At 40.9% G+C, this 18,444-nt stretch overlaps 3 protein-coding genes across 4 annotated transcripts; 2 read left to right on the top strand and 1 right to left on the bottom strand.

The window, feature by feature from the left end:
* The first annotated feature begins 893 nt into the window (after nucleotides 1-893).
* Nucleotides 894-6,161, top strand: LOC135483595 (U3 small nucleolar ribonucleoprotein protein MPP10-like). The gene is made up of 11 exons (XM_064764571.1): nucleotides 894-993; nucleotides 1,463-2,153; nucleotides 2,482-2,591; nucleotides 2,885-3,092; nucleotides 3,382-3,523; nucleotides 3,661-3,728; nucleotides 4,004-4,141; nucleotides 4,532-4,642; nucleotides 4,798-4,905; nucleotides 5,352-5,582; nucleotides 5,939-6,161. The coding sequence occupies exons 1-11, from the start codon at nucleotides 902-904 to the stop codon at nucleotides 6,083-6,085; spliced, it is 2,046 nt and encodes a 681-aa protein (XP_064620641.1). The 5' UTR covers nucleotides 894-901; the 3' UTR covers nucleotides 6,086-6,161.
* Nucleotides 6,162-7,672: 1,511 nt separating this feature from the next.
* On the bottom strand, nucleotides 7,673-11,487 carry LOC135482444 (uncharacterized). The gene is made up of 4 exons (XM_064762435.1): nucleotides 11,334-11,487; nucleotides 10,782-11,035; nucleotides 8,854-10,131; nucleotides 7,673-8,409 (listed from the first exon to the last, which is right to left on the bottom strand). The coding sequence occupies exons 2-3, from the start codon at nucleotides 10,975-10,977 to the stop codon at nucleotides 8,882-8,884; spliced, it is 1,446 nt and encodes a 481-aa protein (XP_064618505.1). The 5' UTR covers nucleotides 10,978-11,035; nucleotides 11,334-11,487; the 3' UTR covers nucleotides 7,673-8,409; nucleotides 8,854-8,881.
* Nucleotides 11,488-12,310: 823 nt separating this feature from the next.
* Nucleotides 12,311-15,691, top strand: LOC135483594 (phosphorylated adapter RNA export protein-like). Of its 2 annotated transcripts, none has more exons than XM_064764568.1 (5): nucleotides 12,311-12,445; nucleotides 13,272-14,149; nucleotides 14,433-14,524; nucleotides 14,808-14,941; nucleotides 15,169-15,691. In XM_064764568.1, the coding sequence occupies exons 2-5, from the start codon at nucleotides 13,306-13,308 to the stop codon at nucleotides 15,467-15,469; spliced, it is 1,371 nt and encodes a 456-aa protein (XP_064620638.1). In that variant the 5' UTR covers nucleotides 12,311-12,445; nucleotides 13,272-13,305; the 3' UTR covers nucleotides 15,470-15,691. The 2 variants fall into 2 exon arrangements, with proteins under 2 accessions (XP_064620638.1, XP_064620639.1); XM_064764569.1 differs by lacking the exon at nucleotides 12,311-12,445 and adding an exon at nucleotides 12,608-12,664.
* The last annotated feature ends 2,753 nt before the right edge of the window (nucleotides 15,692-18,444 follow it).

Raw genomic sequence — 18,444 nt, 5'->3', positions numbered from 1 at the left:
TTAAAGAATATTTATAAAATTCGATACACTTTATTTCATATCAAATAATTTGGTGAGGAAGGTTAGTGCTCCATATATATTCATTCATGTTGCAGTGTACAGGAGACAGTAACACTGCATTTGCTGAGGTATTTTCTGCGGAAGCTGAAATGCACAATGTACACCGCTTGGAAATGTTCTCTCCATGTCTCAACATTTATGAGCATTATATCCAATGAATTGGGTCAAAGATATAAAAATAGGAAAACGCATCTTTTTCTTTGTACGAAAAAACTTGGATGATCCCCTTCAATTGTGTCCGCTATTCCTAGACACCTCCTCAGCATCCTGGTCTCCAGGGCCTCTTTCCATTGTTACCTCCATTGTAATACAGGCAAGGGAGGAATGTGGTATTGAGCTGGTAAGAGTAGTTTGTGTTGCCCCTACTGAAACCGCCAGACAGTGGCCCCCTTCCTCTGAGATTTTTTTCCCATGCACCTGTTCAGCAAGCAGTTTGTACCCTGCATTCAACTAGCTGGCGGCTAACCAACCAGCTGCATCGGAATGAGTACCCGCAGGCTTCGAGCCCTCTGCGAAGAGGCAGACTGCCATCACAGGATCGGTTAGATTGAATGAGGATGTCTATTCGATGGCCATCTCTTTTGGAAATTAATGGTATCGTGAGTAGGCATGATCAGGTCAAATTTAGGTGGTTGACACCCACTTCAGTTAGAGAATTTCAGTGCTCAAAATCACAATCTGTCACAAGCAACAGACACAAGGCAGGAAGACCGCTCCGGCGTTACATGTCGGTTTCCATGGAGGACAAGGTTTATCAGATCGCGACGAACTCAACAAAATGGCGTTACATGTCGGTTTCCATGGAGGACAAGGTTTATCAGATCGCGACGAAGTCAACAAAATGGCTGCCACCACAAAATCGAAAAACCTCGTGGTTGAAAACATTTTCAAAGAATTTGACAAATTTACGGAAAAGCCAGAAGTATTTCTTGGGTATGGACATATTCATTTACGATCTCAGATAACAAAACCGTTAACTTTTTAAATATCGCTTACACCGTTAGGAAGTTAGATTCCGAAGTGGCCATTTGGTTTCTTTTCCTGGACGCTTCCGTTTGTCGGATGGAAGTAAGCAGCCTGGGCTCTAGCATCAGGACTGCTAGTTCTAGTTGTTTTCCAGGCATGGAAATAAGTTGTTGATAGAAATCCTCTCGAGCCATTGTTCAGTCTTTGTTATCGCAACTTCTGCTTTATATCACAATTTACGTCATGACATTACTTCCCAGTAAGATTAAAAAGTGGCAATATAATGCAGTCTTCTCACGACGTGGCGATAGGCCTACAATATCGTGCAATGTTACATGAGATTGAGTACCTGGCAAGACCAAGAGGCCTATGTCATAGGCTATGTTATGTATAATTGAAATCTCTATTGTAATTGTATCCTTATTTTTGTTTTCAGGGACCAAAAGGATTTATCTGAGAAAATAAAGAAAACCGTGAAGTATTCTTATGATTTCCTGAAACAGATTGAAGAAGATTCACAAGTCAATGAAGCATTACCAGAATTGATAATAAAAGACTTTGATGATGAACAGATTTGGCAAGAACTTGAACTACAGAATGATCCAACAATAGATAAGTTTGTCAAAAACATTTCCACATTTTTAACTGGGAAGTCAAAGTCATTACTAACATTTCTAGAACCAGCAGAGACTGAAGAGGCTGAGTTGGTTTCTGATTCACAGTCTGAGGATGATTATTCAGATTCAGAAAAAATTGATTCTAGTGATGGAGATATCTCAGATTCGGAGTTGAAGTCTGGTGAAAAACACGGTGCTAATGCTGTGATAGACTGGGACGATGAGGACAGCGAGGGGGACATGGGCGATTTTGGTTTGGAACCTGAGGAAGGGGAGGTGGAAGAGACAGACGAAGGAGAAGAGGAAGATTCAGAAACAAGACAAAGCAAATCATCTCAAAATAGACAAAAGAAGTCAGAAGTTGATGATGGTTTCTTTAGTCTGGCTGCTATGGCTGAGTTTTTGGATCAAGAGGATGCACGGGAGGAGAAGTCAAGGAGACAGTCAAAAAGTCGGGAGGATGAAGATGAGGAGGGAATAGATCTATTCACAGTGAAAGAGGAGGATGAGGTAAGATATGGGAGTGAATATGCTTTGCTATGTCAACTTTGCCACCCCATCCAAATAGGGTATAAAAACCTTAGTCAATTTTAAGGGTTATCTCCTGCTCATCGAGAGAATTTCGCGTATGAATGTTGAGTGTATTAATGAAGAATACTGGTACTTGAAAATTGAGTCTGGAGGATGAGAAAGTATTCAATGACTTAGTGAGTGTGTTACTGCCCTGAAGGTAGCTCTTTTGTTAACTGCTTCTCACTCAAGTCAAACCTACTAGGCGAACTCTAAATCTATCTTTATCGGCTGTTTTGTTTGTTACATAGATTCTTTTTCATTACAGGAAGGAGGTCTTGACGTAAATTATGATGACTTCTTTGATCCTGTCAATGAAGGTTTCAATATCAAGAAGTCAGCAAAACAGAAAACTGCATTAGATGAAGACAGTGGCAGGTAAAGACTTATTCTGCCTTGAGAACATACCTCAATTTATTCAATGGTACCTGGTACCAAGACATATACTACCCATTTTTGGTCTCGGACTTGAAATATTCTTGTCTTTGACCGTTTCTTGCTTAACCCCGATTGGCGTTGCTTTCTACAATTCTTTGGATCTTGTATTGTATGCAAAAGAGATTAAACTAACTCGTCAGAATATCAAATTTTTGCAGTTCTGTTTACCTTATCATGTCAGAGTTGGTTCTTACATGCACACTTCTCATCTAATTTGATCACATTTCCTTAAGTGATGAGAATGAAGAAGATGATGATGGTGAAGAAGAGGAGGACTCGGATGAAGTAGAAACTGAAGAAGAAGAGAACTCTGTAAGAAAGTCAGCAAAGAAATCTGGAAAGAAACAACTCATGAGTGACAGTGAAAGTGAAGGAGAAGATCTTCAAGACATTCTTGGTCATAAAGAGTCAAAATCAACATTTGAAAAGAGACAAGAAAGGGTAGGTGTCAAAAGTTGGCTCATTTGCCTCAGAGAGACTCAAAGAGTTTAAGTTCGTTGATATGTCTGTCAGGAAGAAATTTCCTACGTTACTTTCCCTTGAGAATGTACAACAGGACAATTTGGTCTGTTAATCAGTCACCCAACCTACGTTTTAACCCAGCGCATAGTCAGCTTGGATTGGTTGGAATTCTATCTTCATAGGGACCTCTGCACTTTTCTCCTGGTGTTTTGTTTGGTCACATCCTTGTGTACTTAGATTTGTGTACGTGGTTTGTTTTCATCTTCAGCTCAAGTCTAAGATCAAGGATATGGAAGAAGCAAGTCTGGCAGCCAAGCCGTGGCAGTTGATGGGAGAAGCTGCAGGAGGCACAAGACCTGAGAACAGCCTTCTGCAGGAAGATTTACAATTTGAACATACTGGAACAACAGGTAAATCAAAAGTTAAAGTTTGGAGTTTAGTGTAGAGGTTAACATCAGACTTTTCTACTGTCAAGTCTGTGTCTTGGAATATTTTTGAAAAAAGCAATTAAGTCAGTTTATTAAAGTGCTAATATTTTTGATTTCAGCCCCTGTAATCACTGAAGAAACAACGCAAACGCTAGAAGAGATGATAAAACAGAGAATCAAGGATAAGGTGTGTAGTTAGTTTACATAGCATTGTTGTGTGGATGAGCAAGTTTCCAGTTGTTTGAAGTAGTCAGTCCTCATGCAGTAATGACAGTTGGTGTGCGTTTAGATCATTTTCTGTGCAGTATTGCCAAGTGTTCTGAAAGGTTTAGGTGCTGATGGAACATTAGAGTTTGCCACACCGTGAATTCAGTCGATTCTGTTTAATCGAATAGTAAAACTGCTTCTCATAATTGGTCAAAGTGTCAATTCTGTCAAACTGTGATTTTGTTTCATTTCCAGGCTTGGGATGATGTTGAGAGGAAAGTGAGGAAAAAAGAAGAGGTGTTTGAATATAAAAAGAGAATCACCTTAGATCACGAGAAAAGTAAAGCTAGTTTGGGAGAGATTTATGAGAAGGAATTCTTGAAACAAACGGAGGTAACTAATAACTATCCTTTAGTGTAATGATGCTATTTCAAGTGTTGAGCTTTGTAAAGTTGAGGAGAGATACCAGTTGCATGTGATATTGAATGATGCGGTGCTGCCACTTATAGCTATGAATGTATTCAGCTTCAGAAGCAGGGCCAGAAAAATTGTGGCTCTTCAATAAAAAAGCTGTGCCAATTAATCTGCCACTGCTGCTGCTCAGTTGGCAAATTAGGAACACGTTTATTGCGTTCAAGCCAACAAGATTTTTAGCAGGGCCCTGTCACCTGCCTTTTCTACCTGCCTCCTGTCAAACTATTTACTAATTTCTCATTGGTGTCTTGCTTCTTACTTTAGAATGCATCTATTATTAATATGTTCTCTGCATTACTTGTCGAACAGGAGGAGAAAGAAGCAGTAGTTGATCCCGCATATGAAGACATTAGGAAAACCATGCAGTCTCTATTCATTAAACTCGATGCCCTCTCGAATTTCCACTACACTCCTAAGCCAGTAAGTCATCGTGCCATCCTTCATTTCATATACTGCTTTGTGTGAAGATTTTATTTTCGAAAAGACTCATTTATGAATTGTTTATGATTGTTCTTAGATACTTCAAAATATTTCTTTCTAGAATCTTATGTTGTTTTGTTTAACTTTAATTACAGTCTGTTCCGGATGTGAAGATTATCTCCAACTTGCCTTCTATCAATATGGAGGAGGTGGCACCTGTTAGCGTTAGTGAGGTGGCCATGATGGCTCCAGAAGAAATCAAGGTAAACTTTGGGTGGATCTTACATGGCTATTGGTAATAGACTAGAAGCAACTTGATTGTTAATTAATGACAACAACAACAAGCTTTGAAATTCTGTAGGATGAGGCCCCTGTCTCAAGAGGCAAGAGCTAGTTTGATGCGATTTAAGTTACACAAAGTTGCTGATAGATTTGCTCTTGCATTAGGAGTATAATTATTGCTGAATCAAACAAACCCAAGCCCCATTAGTGCGCATACTAGTCACCTGAAGATAACTATTTTGACCCACTGTCTCCCCTTAATTCCCGATGTGATGAATCACCAAGGTAGGGGTGTAAATGGGGCTAGTCCTGGCTTTCCAATGTTTTCCTGGGATAAAAAGATTCCTGTGTAGAAGAACTGATGAACAATTCACTATTTCATGCAAGTCTTGGAAAAATATTGATCTTATCATTGATCATTTTTCAGGACAAATCAAAAGCTCCAGAAAAGGGCGTCACAGAAAAAACAGCGACTGACAGGAACCGTGAAAGGAAGAATAAGAAGGCAGAGAAACGAAAGAAGAGAGCTGAAAAGGAGCGAAGACAGAAAATGGTCGAGAAACTTAATCCTGGTCTTGGGAATAAGTACAGCAAGGAAAACGCCATGAAAGATTTGGATAAGCTTAGCAAGTCTGGTGGGCAAGTCACAGTCATTAAGGTGTGTATATTTCTTGTATTTCTCACTTTCTTGACTAGCAAACCCATTTGTCTTAAATATGCATACCTGAAATTCTGGTTAAGGTGAACTTATCCCTACATTCTGGTTGTAACTTTGTACTCAAAAACCAATTTGGGAAAAATGGAGATTATGATAAAGTAATGTTCTATTCACTTCGATAACCACTGCCATTAGCAATGTCTCTTGATTGAATCCCGACTACTAGATTGATGAAAGGTAAATGTGTTGGGTCTGGCTCAGTATGTACCATTTCCTGAAATTATTATTTGCCCCAGCCCCTGTACCAGCATGTCATTTCCTCAGAAAGATAACAGTAAGACAACTTTTATTTTCAGGACAAGAATAGCAAGGCACCACGGTCATCCAAAGCTTTCTTCAGCCAGCTTCAGGACGAAGTAAAAACACAAGTTCACAGTAAAAAAGCTGCCAAGAAGAGAAAGGGATCAGAGAATGAAAAATCGTCGGCGAAATTTAAGTTATGATGAACATTTTTGAAGAAGTGGTGCAGATTTAGTTTGAGTTCTGTATGGAAGATACATATAAATGAATAAAACGTGTAGATACAATTTCGATCTTATTGTCTTCTTGACTTGTAACCCTAATTTCCTGAACTACTTGCGACTTTTTCACCTGGGATCAAAGTCGCCTGCAAATGACCCGATGTTTTTGCCAAATAATGTTGTCCTGGAATATTGACAAGCCAGTGCAGGGACTGCACAATGTTCAACTATAAAATGTGATAAAGGAAGAAGTCCTTTCTATACTTCTACGTACTCCAAAAAGGGTGCCAAAGGGGTTGAATCTCCTTCACTTTAATACACTGGTATTTCCCGCAACTCGTATTTAGGAAAATAAGACCAGAGACTGGGTTTGGTATAGGAGTAGAGCAGGCTTTGTGGGTCAACAGTGGGCAATGGGTATCTTTTGAAGTATTCCTCTAAGCTCCAATGAAAGATTGGGGCATCTAATTGCCCTGCATGGGCCATGATTTCCTGACCGAAAAATGCCACCTTTCATGCATTCTTTTTTACAAGAATGCTCAACCTCGGTCATCGGGAGGGACCCCCTCAGGAAAGGGAGTCAAGATTTTTCAAGTTCTGAATCTCTATCTTCCTGCGTCGGTTAAGAGGGTCGGGTGCGATGCGTCCTGGTTCACGCATTCTGGGTTATGTCTCTTCGTCACAAGAAAAACTGGATGCTAATGTCATACTTTGAGTACCTTTAGACCAAAGAGGTGATTGGAGGTGCGTCACAGCCGTGACATCATGGGTTTATGAGTTATACTAGTAATGGAAATCTTTTCACTCGTGGCAGTAATGGCAGCCATCCACAACAAAAAGTAGATTACCCTGGTATATATTTGTCATATTTCACATACAACAAGCCCAAAAACTTGCATGAACAAGGCGGCATTATAAAAGACACAGATGGCTGAAAATCATGGTGGGATTATCAAAAATTTGTGGAAACATGCTGTACAGAGCCTCTGCTCAAGATGCCATGGGTGGGATGGAACATCAAACAAAGCTCAGCATTTCACTGCACATTTTCTTCCCTGAAATGTTTGCTTCCCTCTGCAATCCTAGGTACTTACATAGTGATCCTCATACTCTGCACAGCAATGGTATCATGATGAGGTGACCCTACTATTTCATCATGTTTCAGTCCACGTCAAGATTGTATTATTCCTTCAGTATATTGTCAAAATGGGACACTCGTCCCATGAAAATACCATTGTGAATGACAGGGGGTCAAACTGCCATATATTCCGTTTGGTTTACAGTCCGCTTTGATCCATCGGCTGCACACTATGTTGCAGCTCAGTCTCAATATCAAGGACAAAAAGTCCTGGTAACTGGAAACCCGCACAAGCAAGCGTTCAGTATAAACCTGCTGGATAAAATGCCAAATGCAGTAAAAGTCTTTTCCACGATATGCTCCTACTCCTCACACACAAACCTCAGGCCAAAAACGGGAAGATCCATGATACAATTGAAGCTGTGTTGTGTTTTATATATGTGCAGTGTCTTTAGACCACACGAAGGCAATGAAAATGAGATAAGATTAAGTACGTCCACTATATAGATGATTTTTATTTCATTTTGTGGAATAGTTCAAAAGTTTACATACAATATTGTCTATAATCAAGCATTTCATTTTACAATTCCAATGTAAAACTCCTCTTAGGTAATAAATATCAGATTTACGATAAACCAAACTGAATAAATCAGTAGTTTTTGCACAGTGGGACTTCTCAAAGGGATTTCTTTCCACAAATTTTCTTCTGGCAAATTTCTATTTTTCAATAAAAAAATTCATATTTCATGATTTTTGGCAGTTTGAAGAAGATGGCTCAACTATCTTGGATAGAAAGTGGTTCTACTCTTTTTTTATTTTGCTCACCACAACAAACATAAGTATGTACATCACATGTTCACTTATTGTGCACTTAGGAGATTACCAATTTGACTGCTTAGTTCCTACCAATACTCATGTTATGAAACTTGATCTGGGAGTCACTCAAATCACAATGAATACAAGACATCTTTTCTATCTACACATACATAATATAAGAAACTCTGTTTGAAATTTCAATGGTCTGGCTGCTGACTTTGCCTCAAAATATAAGGCAAAGTGTTGTCAGAATGACCACCTTGGGAATTAAAGATGAATGTCCCTTATATTACAGTAGCACATTTCATTTGGATAATGCTGGTCTTTTTAGTCTCCAATTTTGTGCGGCAATTCTCTCAAGTCAATAATGGGAGGATGTGGTAGATGATCCCGGAGTATATACTGCATCGAACTGAAATAGAAAAGAAATATGATAAGTTCATGTTAACGCAGAATTGTATTTGTATAGAGGAGGAGATTAAAAATACAGCTGGCTGTCACTTATTTGCATACATGTAGTTACCCGGAACAGAGTTCCCTTACGGAAATAACATGAACAGGCAAAACAAATGAATACTCAAATTCTAGCAATCATAAATCACGTCGTGTACGCTTGCACATAACTATACATTTGTAGCCCCCTTTTTTACAGGATCTTAACTGTCATCATCATCTTTGATAGACTTAGTCTATAATTTGTTATATGGACTGGAAAACTTGCAGTGAGTTATTTAACATGGGCACAACAACAGCAATCTGCTCCTCCTTTATCGAGGCATATAAAGGCTTTCTTTTGGGAACTGAAATGCGAGAAATCCACATTAGAAAATATATGCAAGTGTAAATAATATCTTACCCAGCATCTGTTGACATAATATTTATTATCAGTAATCATCGTCATCATCCTCTCCTTCTCCAGGCTTCTGAATGGTCGTCTGGCTTTGGTTCCCAAAATTCACAACATCTGCACTTATGTTGATGACAGGACCTTGACCCCCAGAAAGGCCTTGCAAGGACTGCAACAGTTGTGGGTTCTGCTGTATAGCCATAAACATTTGTTGCAATTGTTCGGGTGACATTGTGGCTGGTGGCTGAACAGCTGTACCAGTTGCCGCAGCAGAGGCGTTTTGTGCAGGAGTTGTCCATGCATTGCCTGGGGCCCTTGGTGGACTACGCTCGGCTGAAGCACCCACATTTCTCTGGACTTGGACACCAGGAGCCGAGGGGTGTGGCATATCTTGCTCCATTGGCTCACTCTCTCCGGCTTCAAGTTGCTTTTGCATTTCTTCTTCATCCTTCTTCAGTTTTTCCAGATATAACTTCTTGTCCTTTTTCCATTTTATCAGGCGTGTCCCCTGCTCCCGCATATACCAACGTTTAAATTTCAAGTTCTCCTCGTAGAGTCGATCTTTGAGAAGTTTGAATCTTTCCCGAAACATTCGCTCTGCACCTTCCTCCCAATGGCTGTCCTCCAAACAGATTCCTCGAATACCTTGTAATGCAAACGGTGTTTTATACGACTTGGGTTTCCTCCAATACTCTGTGTGAATTGGGATCGCACACCATCTTTTTGTCATGTCTGTAACTGAATGTATGACAATTCTATGCTGGTAAAAGTACATCCATTGCAGGTCTTCACAAAAGTTTTTGGTAAGGAACATCATCAGATATGTGCTCTTATTACAATAATACTCCAACTTTTCATTTTCATTCTTTCCCGCTTCATCTGCAATCTGCTGAAGATAAGAGATCCGCAAGGGTGTTCCATCTGGTCGTTTGTGACGTTGTACTTTTTCAAGAAATTCCAGTGCACATTTTTCATCTTTTTCATGATACACCAACAACCCATCATACTGTCCTTCTTTTTTCCAATCTGGATATTCGTCCTCTGGGATAATAACATCGGCAAACTTCATCTTCTCCAGACCAACAGGGAAGCCGTTCTCATCCATCTCCATTTCCCTGGGTTTTGATGAGCTCGATATCTCTTCATCCTGGACGCGTTTAGCTTTGGCATCATCAATGGGACTTCCTTTCCCCGAACTATCACCTATCTCTGGATCTGCCTCAATCGGATACTTGCAGTTGGACGTGGGCATCGAGTCCATCCCAGAGCTTTCAACTGTGTCATCACCTGAATCGGCAATAAAAACATATTTTCAACAGACTGATAACCAACACATAATAGCACGATGATGATGAAGTGTTTTTCAAGACAGCGGCCACCCTCGGGCTGAAGACTCAAAAGTAGGAGTGTCGCGAGGCTGGCACTAGTTTTTAACATTCACCAAGTGAGGCTGTGTGAATGGCACTGCAGGAACATGTAAGTATGTACACAGTTTGATAGAAGGTTTGGGTACATAATCTACCGCAGCCAGGAACCACCCTCCCCATAGACAGTCTGTAAACTGCATTTGTGCCAGCCTGGAATCAAATCAAGACACTAACTTCTCACTTTAAAATTTGAAACACAATCAGTCAAAAATTCAAAGGTTTAATAATGAGAAGAATTTAGGCATTATATTGAAATGGCCGAAAGGGGTTCCCTGTCCCGGCGCCCAAAGGCCATGTCACAGTCCTGAATAGCAATGCAACTTTGGCCAAATCCCACTAAAAATGCGCTGGTTGACAGTAAATCTTGACCAAATGTGCAATTTTGTATCTTGGGTCGATAAATGTTTAGAGAAATCACGGTCAAACTGTAATGCATTTCACATGAAAAACTGACATATCTTATGCCCTACTTGTCCCTTTACTTTAAATATGGTTCTAATTATAACTTACCATAAGTTTTTAAATCCATGCCAGGCTTCTTTTTAATTGGAGTTTCTTCTTTAGATGACGAGATTGGGACTGCATCCGTTTCCACTTGCATCATTGTTTTCGTCGGACAGTCATCCGAAACAACATGGGAAGAAAGACAGCTTCCATCGAAAGGTCGCGTTGGCCGGGTGTTGTCTGTCCCATAGTAGCTCTCCATCAAATTTTCACGGAGATGTTCCTGAACAGTGAAGGCGTTTACAGTCCTGTTCTAAGAACTGAAATGACAAAAGGTAAGTGACAGTTAGAGCGATAGTATTGGTAAATTTACTGTTGTATTTGTGTTAAAGTACTGCAAGTGCACTGGTGTAACTGTAAGCTCACACACAGTGCCCCGAGATTTGACCCCTTTTTGAACTGCGCAACGACCATCTCATCTGAGCATGCTGAGTGGTCACGTAATATCATTTTGTCTTCATTTCATGTTTCAAATCAACAACAACAGTTGAGTTGAACTATCATTTCCTTTCCATTGCCATTGAATGATTAATTTGTATAATTACTAAACTAGCTTACCAAGTTTTAGTTTCCTTTTTTGGTTCCTACCCTTTTCTTGGTTAAGAATAACAAGAAATTAAACGCGGAAGATAGTGTCTAATCAGAATAAAATGGATTCCATGAACAGGATGTGAATGTCATTCTGAAACTGAAAATCTTTATCTGGGGAAATACCCATACATTCTGCATTAGGGAGTTTTTTTTGTTATTCATGCGCGGCCAAGCCCTAACCGTAGTTCCTAAAATCATTGATTTCTCGGTCCTTACAGTATGTCAGCGTTGATTCAGCAGTTGTTTTGGCAAAGACATGTTTTTTTGGAGTTTCTGAAACCTAGAGCGCTATTCAATAGGCGACTAACAAGAAACTACGCATTTATACTGTTGTTGCCGACGTATGTGTACACTGAACTTGGGATGTGCGTCGGCCCCGTGTTGAAATGCCGTCCAGTGCCAGTTGGTGCGTTTTTCGCTGATTTGTGCAAAATTCAACATATCTCAAAAGTTCAATGGTTGACCCTCGATTTTTTTTGGATTTTTGTATAGCGTAAGCAACTGTCTTTCATGGGAGAATGGTCTCTGTAAGAATTATTCAGGAAGAAATGTATAATATTTGGGGTTTTTCGTGATTGTCCGGCCCAATTGGCAATATTGCCATTTGGGATGGTGAACAGAGCTAGGAGCAAATGCGACGCTTATGATTTATTTAAAGAAATAAAATGCCCGAATTAACATCCTGCAGAATCAGGGGAATCGGGCGTTTCCAGTGATATACGACACAAATGGGTTGTCCTCATGCATTCACTTTGGAAACGCATTTTAAAATAGATGTTACGTCCTGTTAATGGGGCACGTCATCATCGCGTACATTTGGGAAAAACTCCCTAACGAGACCTGATGACACTGGGGTTTTCGCGGCACGACGCTATCTAACGACCAAAGTATGAACCAAATTTCATGACTTGCGATTGTTTCGCTTCCTAACCTTTTCGCCCCCGGTCGTTTCGCTCAAAGTCGATATCGTTTCGCTCCCTTGGACTTCTTGTTGGGGATTGAAATAGTACCCCAAGAAAGTACAAGTGTGCCTTCAAGGGCTGTCAAATCTACAAAGAAGGAATTTCTTTGGTCATTTGGTATGTTGATGAGTTCAGTGAATCCTTCAATTCCTTTGATTTTCTTGACGAAGTGACGTCCGACAATGACCCGTTGATGTGTACCTGCAATACTGCATGTGCATTGCCATTTTGTGTGTAAAATAGTTATCTATTTTCGGACGACTGTCATGTCAGATGTCTTTAAACATGGTCCTTTGCATTGGTCGTACTCGGGGTATCAAACTCGACTTTGAACAGGTCACTTGCTATACGAAATATGTAAAACTCCACGGAGCTCTGTCCGATCTTACAGTACACATCTAGAGTCTCTATTAATATTTGAAGAGGGGTGCAAACTGTCCCCAACAGTAACACCATTGTTGTTCAGTGCCATTAGACAGTAGGGCCTCGGCCTAATCCTTAGATCTCATTAGCTACCCAGTTTTAAGCTGAAAGACCTAAGTCTTTAATCACAAGCCTTCAGTTTTGGCTTGGCCACGTTGTTCGTAGTAAGTTAGCCCTTGACCCATCCACCTCAACAGTATATCCGAGAGTCTCAAATACGTAGAATCAGTAAAAAGTCAAGGGAATAAGAAATAAAGGAAGTCATCAATTTCAACTTGCTTTATTTGTTACTATCGGGGATTCTGCAATTGAGCAAATAAGAAGACATCTTGACTCGTACATCATCAATCTCTATCTAACAGTGATGATGTAGTATACACTGCTTTTGATACAGTGTAGCACCTTGAACTAAGCCTTAGCTAATGTGTAAGGCACAAGCAGACAAGGAGTTGGACCTTCCTCTTGTTTGTCAAACAGACTGAGACTATAATGATAGATGCATTGTTTTCTGTATTTTCAGAAGCCTCAATTGTGTGAATTGAAGTGAAACCAAAATGGCTGCAGCTAGATTTTCTTATCGTGGGACGACATCCAGAGCCATACCATCATCGGGCTCAGAGGCGAGCTCGAGTGAAGAAGAAGCTGGAACATGGAAGCGAAAGCGTATCCGTCAAAGTGGCGTTGAGGAAATGGAGGGAAGCGAAGTCTTCCACAACCCAAATCTGTCGTCAGGTCATTCGGGGAGACAGTCCTTCAAACGCAACAATGTGTGGGGTGATGTTGTTAGCGAACAAACAGTAAACCAGGACCTGTCTTCATTCGGTGTCGGTGCTGAAGCAGACGTTGCTCACACCGTGTCACGTGATGTTGAGAGTTATAAAGTCAGCAAAGACATGTTGGAATTGGTCAACAAGGACATTGAGGAGGGTAGTGATAGAAATATGGAGGAGGACGGTAATGCAAATGCTGCAGAGGACTCTGATAAGGACGATATATTCGAAACGAAAATCTTTGGTAAGAAGTGTGTAAAAGATAGACTTGGTTGTTCTAGTTCGTCGCGGCAGTACCGAGATATGGATAACATTGACAGTGATGACGATGCTGATTCAAAGGCTAAAAATAGACGCGGTTGGAGGAAAAGGGAACGTACTCAAGAAAAGAATGAGGACTTTAATAGTTTGCTTCAGCGATACCAGAAAGAGAGGGAGGAAATCAAGGTCGGAGAAAAAAGAAAGCGGGAACGAGCGAAGAGATTTGCGACAAAGAAGGCAGACGAGGAACAAGTAGAAGAGATGGAGGAAACCCCGGCAGTTACTACAGCAACCGCTGGTGATGAACCTGAAGTTGTCCTGAAACATGTTATGAAAGGTCTTGAGGAGGATAACATGAAGTTATTCAGTATGTACACTATTCAGATGAGAATCATTTGATGTTCTCACCCCAGACTGTTCAGAGTCATTGATACTTCTCTCTAGTGCCAACTGTTCAGAATCATTGAATATTTGCTCTGCCTATATATAATTGCAGAAAAAGATAATGTTCAAAACACTAGCAAACAAAACTTTATCACAATGGTATAACTTTCTGGATATCATTTGGAAATCTTGGTTCAACTTTAAGTGCTCTCTATTTGTCCACTCTCTTCGATAGGTATTCAGAAAAACTCTCTTGTTATTTACAGCTCAGATTCTCGATGTTGTCGGTAATAAGAAGATGTTAGATGTCTATGCTAAGACTTTGGATGTAGAGGACGTTGGAGGAATGATGACATTGGTGAGTGTTCCTGTCTTTTGCTGCAAGGAGTTATAAATCTACCAAATTTCAAGTTTGGTGAGAGTGAGTGATTAAAATGCATCAAAGACTTTCAGGTCCTTCTCATTTCAAAAGTCTGGCCTTGAATAGACAAGTTCTAGGTCAGCACATGTATCACGTTAGACAGTATGACAAGGTCTCCTTCAAGTAGATGAAAACTAAAAACATGGACTTTTTTATATCTGGTGAGTGAAAGTTCCCTTTTCATCTTTTGAATATTTTGACATGCATTTTTTTTTTTCAGGATGGTCGCCGGAGACGAACCGCTGGTGGTGTTTTTATTCAGTTACTGAAATCGGACAAGGATGTTACAAAGGAACAACTGGATTCAATATTTTCAGAGTCTCAAGAGCAATGGAAGAGAAAGAAACTCAAGGCGTAAGTAGAAGAAAAGGTTACTCCTCAATTCGTTTCTTTCCGGTTTAGGAGAGAAAAAAGTCAAACTCGCTGTGCAGGGACAGCGTTTGGTGTTGCTGACGTGATGTCTGCAACAATAAAGGTTGGTCGTATGGGTCTAAAATTGCTCTAAAATGGACAGCTTGGTTGAGTTTGGAGCAAATTTGGAGATCTGTAAACATCAAAATATTTATTTTTTCTCCTTGTAGAAGAAAAATGAAAAGAAAAAGACAAGCAGTGGAGGCCCACTGGGAGGTCAAGAAAAGTATGCTAGCTCCGGGAATGGAGGATGTCTATCGTAAACTACTGGACGACCAATTAACGTCTCTCAAAGATGAACCACAGAAGTCACAACAGGAAAATAATCCAGCAGACAGAGTAAAAATGGAAGCGGACGCAAAGGAGGAGTTTGAGGAGACAATGGAGTCAGTTGAGGCGGGTGTGGCTGCTGTTGTTACCCCTCCACCAAGTCCTGAGGAGGGAAGTGAGGAAGGTGAAATCTTGGATTGAATCCAAAAGGGAAAGCCAAAATACCATCTGCCAACCATCACCGCGCCTAACCCCCCCCCCTTTAATTAATTTCGGGATTCGCCACTGTGACAGATTGGCAGAGAGAGACATTCATTTGTTCAATACCCTTGTTTACGAATGATTGCAATCAAAGTTTTGTCATGTATTAACTTGACCAAATCATGTCTTTATAATTTGATCAAAAAAATTATTTCATTAAGTTATATTTGTTAGTATATTATTCATTCCAAACGTTTCTGAATATTCGGGCAGTGCAGTGCACTTGACAGAGGAGAACTTCAAACTTGTCCTAACAGGTTGTGGGTTTGATTCCTGGCCGAGTCACCACTTGGTTATCCCAATGTTTACATCATCACTGCTGACTGCTGGTTTCTATGTTGGCAATTCACATTCATTTACCGAGTATGGGGCAAAATAGACTCACCAAAATCCTTTGTGGCTGGTGGAAGTCAACTGATGAAAGGAGTGTCTTTGACCCCTTCTGTTGACGAAAGATTCCTGCAAATCTGCTGTTTCTTGTAATGAAACGAACAATTTACACCATTTGACCTCTGTGACCTTGAAAAGCAGGTCAAATCAAAAACTCCTATGATAATTATGTGATGTATCCTTGCTAGGAGAACCTACCATAAAAATGTTATTGAAAACGAATCACTAATAAGCGAGATATCACACTTTCTAGGTTTTCACTTTTGGCCCCCTGGTGGCCAAGTCGAGAATCAGACTGGACTGAAAATCAGTGTCACAGGTCATCTGACCTAGGGGGTCATGTGTACTAAGTTAAAGTTCATGGCTTTAGTTGTAAAGAAACGTGCCATAGTTGAACACAAACGGCCAATTCACACCATTTGACCTCTGTGATCTTGAAAATAAGGTCAAATCAAAAACCCGTAGGATATGTGATGTATCCTTGCTCTGAGTACCTACTGTTATATTTTTACAGGTTACAAAAGTAAGAAGTCCTGAATTTGCCTTCTAACGTCCGGATCCTTTATTCTAAAACTGTTTCACAAGATTTAAAGTAGTTCGTCGGGATGACGATTCGTGCACGTGACTGGAAAGGCTTGGGAGACTGGAATAACTGTAATGACTAACTCTAAACTGCCAAGAGCGTGCGGACTCCACCCAATGAGGAGCCGCATCAATGCTGACATAATTGATCATGTAATTGATCACGCTGGGGAGAATGGAGAATTATAAGTAGACCGTGGGAATTTTCTTCTTCTTCTTCCGTTAAGTTAACTTCTTTCATCATATTGAAGATTAATGTAACTGGTAATGTGTGTGCGCAGCGGGTAAATGGCCCAGATGTTGGTGGCCACTTATGAGTCCAGAGCTCAAGATGTTACAGAGCTCTGGGTCAGTTATTGTTTAATGATGGATTTTCCGTCCAGTCTTGAATTGCTCAAGACTGGAGCTGGTCTCGACCACATCGGGCAAACTGTTCCACAACCTTATATTATAGATGAGGGGAAGAACGAGTTCTTATATGTCTTTGTTTGCCCTTGGTATATGGTAGCTGCATGAATTCTTATTCCGCCCTTTGCTTGTGAGTGGTATTAGGCCGTGGTCTCTTTCGTTCATAGCTACAAGACCGTTCCTGATTTTGTAGATCATAGCTAGCTTCTGATTCGAGCGTCTCTTCTTTAAGGTGGTCCAGTTGAGTTACTGGAGTATCGCGCTCACGCTCGCTCTTCTTTCAAAGCGGCCTGTAACATATCTTGCCGCACGGCGCTGTACCATCTCGATATTTCTTGTGGCCTTTTGGTCATGTGGGTCCCCAACCGATGCGCAGTACTCTTAAGTTTGGACGGACAAGCGCAAAATATGCCCTCTCTCTTATCTCTCTGGAGTTCACCCGTAGGTTTCTTCTCAGGAAGCCAAGTGTGGAATTTGCTTTGGACGTCACGTTGTTCATGTGCTGCTTCCATGATAGCGTAGCTGTTATTGTGACCCCGAGATACTTTGCTTTGTCTGTTCGCCTTAGTTTATGGCCTCTTAGATGGTATGACCGGAGTACTGGATCCCTTTGTCTTGTTATAGACATAACCTCGCATTTGTCGGGGTGGAAAGCATGAACCAATCCTGCTCCCATTTCGACAGACGGTCTAGGTCCTCCTGCAGTGTGTATGGCGAATCGGCGCTAACAGTGATACACATTATTGTATCATCTGCAAAGAGTCTAATCCTTGATCTGACTTCATCTGGCATGTCGTTTATGTAAAATAGGAACAGGCACGGCCCCAGGACCGAAGCTTGAGGGACACCCGATAGCACATCACCGAGTTCCGACCTCTCCCCGTTGAGTACCACCCTCTGGGTTCTCCCTGAAAGAAAGCTCTGGATCCATCGGTTGGTGTGGCCACGGATGCCGTATCGTCTTAGCTTGTGGCAGAGCCTGAGATGTTCCACTTTGTCAAATGCTTTAGCAAAGTCCATTATTACCACATCGGTTTGTTTGCCTTTGTCCATGTTTCTTGCCAGGTCGTCAATGAAACCTAGTAGTTGAGTTTCACAAGATCTTTTGTCTCGAAAGCCGTGTTGGAGATCATACAGGAGGTTATGATTGCGTGCGTGCCTCATGATGTTACTAGTTACAACATGTTCCATTAACTTGGAGCAGATACAAGTCAAGGAGACTGGCCTATAGTTGGCCGGATCTGATTTGTCCCCTTTCTTGTAGATGGGCGTCACTAGGGCATGTCTATAGTCGCTTAGTACCACTCCTTCCATCAGGGACCGACTGAATATTATAGTCAAAGTGGGCGCCAGGACTGAGGACAGCGTTTTCAGTATCCTTGGACTGAAGTTGTCTGGGCCTGCTGCTTTATTTGGGTTCAGGTTGCTTAGGAGTTTTTCGACGCCTTGGACGTTAACCTCGATGTCCGGCATGGTGTTGACTCTAGATGGGTAGCGTTGAGCCTTGTCACCTGACAGTTGAGAAAGGCTTAGGG

The sequence above is a fragment of the Lineus longissimus genome, chromosome 2 (genome assembly GCF_910592395.1).
Source record: "Lineus longissimus chromosome 2, tnLinLong1.2, whole genome shotgun sequence".
Lineage (NCBI taxonomy): Eukaryota > Metazoa > Nemertea > Pilidiophora > Heteronemertea > Lineidae > Lineus > Lineus longissimus.
Note: the sequence above shows the minus strand (reverse complement) of the source record. Positions and strands in the feature narration are given on the sequence as shown.

Excerpts from the sequence above, each read along its gene's own strand:
- LOC135483595 (XM_064764571.1), top strand. The coding sequence starts at position 902 with ATGGCTGCCACCACAAAATCGAAAAACCTCGTGGTTGAAAACATTTTC. Across the intron at positions 3,093-3,381 it reads TTGAAAAGAGACAAGAAAGG|CTCAAGTCTAAGATCAAGGA; the intron begins GTAGGTGTCAAA and ends TTTCATCTTCAG. Across the intron at positions 4,142-4,531 it reads AATTCTTGAAACAAACGGAG|GAGGAGAAAGAAGCAGTAGT; the intron begins GTAACTAATAAC and ends CTTGTCGAACAG.
- LOC135482444 (XM_064762435.1), bottom strand. The coding sequence starts at position 10,977 with ATGGAGAGCTACTATGGGACAGACAACACCCGGCCAACGCGACCTTTC. Across the intron at positions 10,132-10,781 it reads CATGGATTTAAAAACTTATG|GTGATGACACAGTTGAAAGC; the intron begins GTAAGTTATAAT and ends TTGCCGATTCAG.
- LOC135483594 (XM_064764568.1), top strand. The coding sequence starts at position 13,306 with ATGGCTGCAGCTAGATTTTCTTATCGTGGGACGACATCCAGAGCCATA. Across the intron at positions 14,150-14,432 it reads GGATAACATGAAGTTATTCA|CTCAGATTCTCGATGTTGTC; the intron begins GTATGTACACTA and ends TGTTATTTACAG. Across the intron at positions 14,942-15,168 it reads AAGAGAAAGAAACTCAAGGC|AAGAAAAATGAAAAGAAAAA; the intron begins GTAAGTAGAAGA and ends TTCTCCTTGTAG.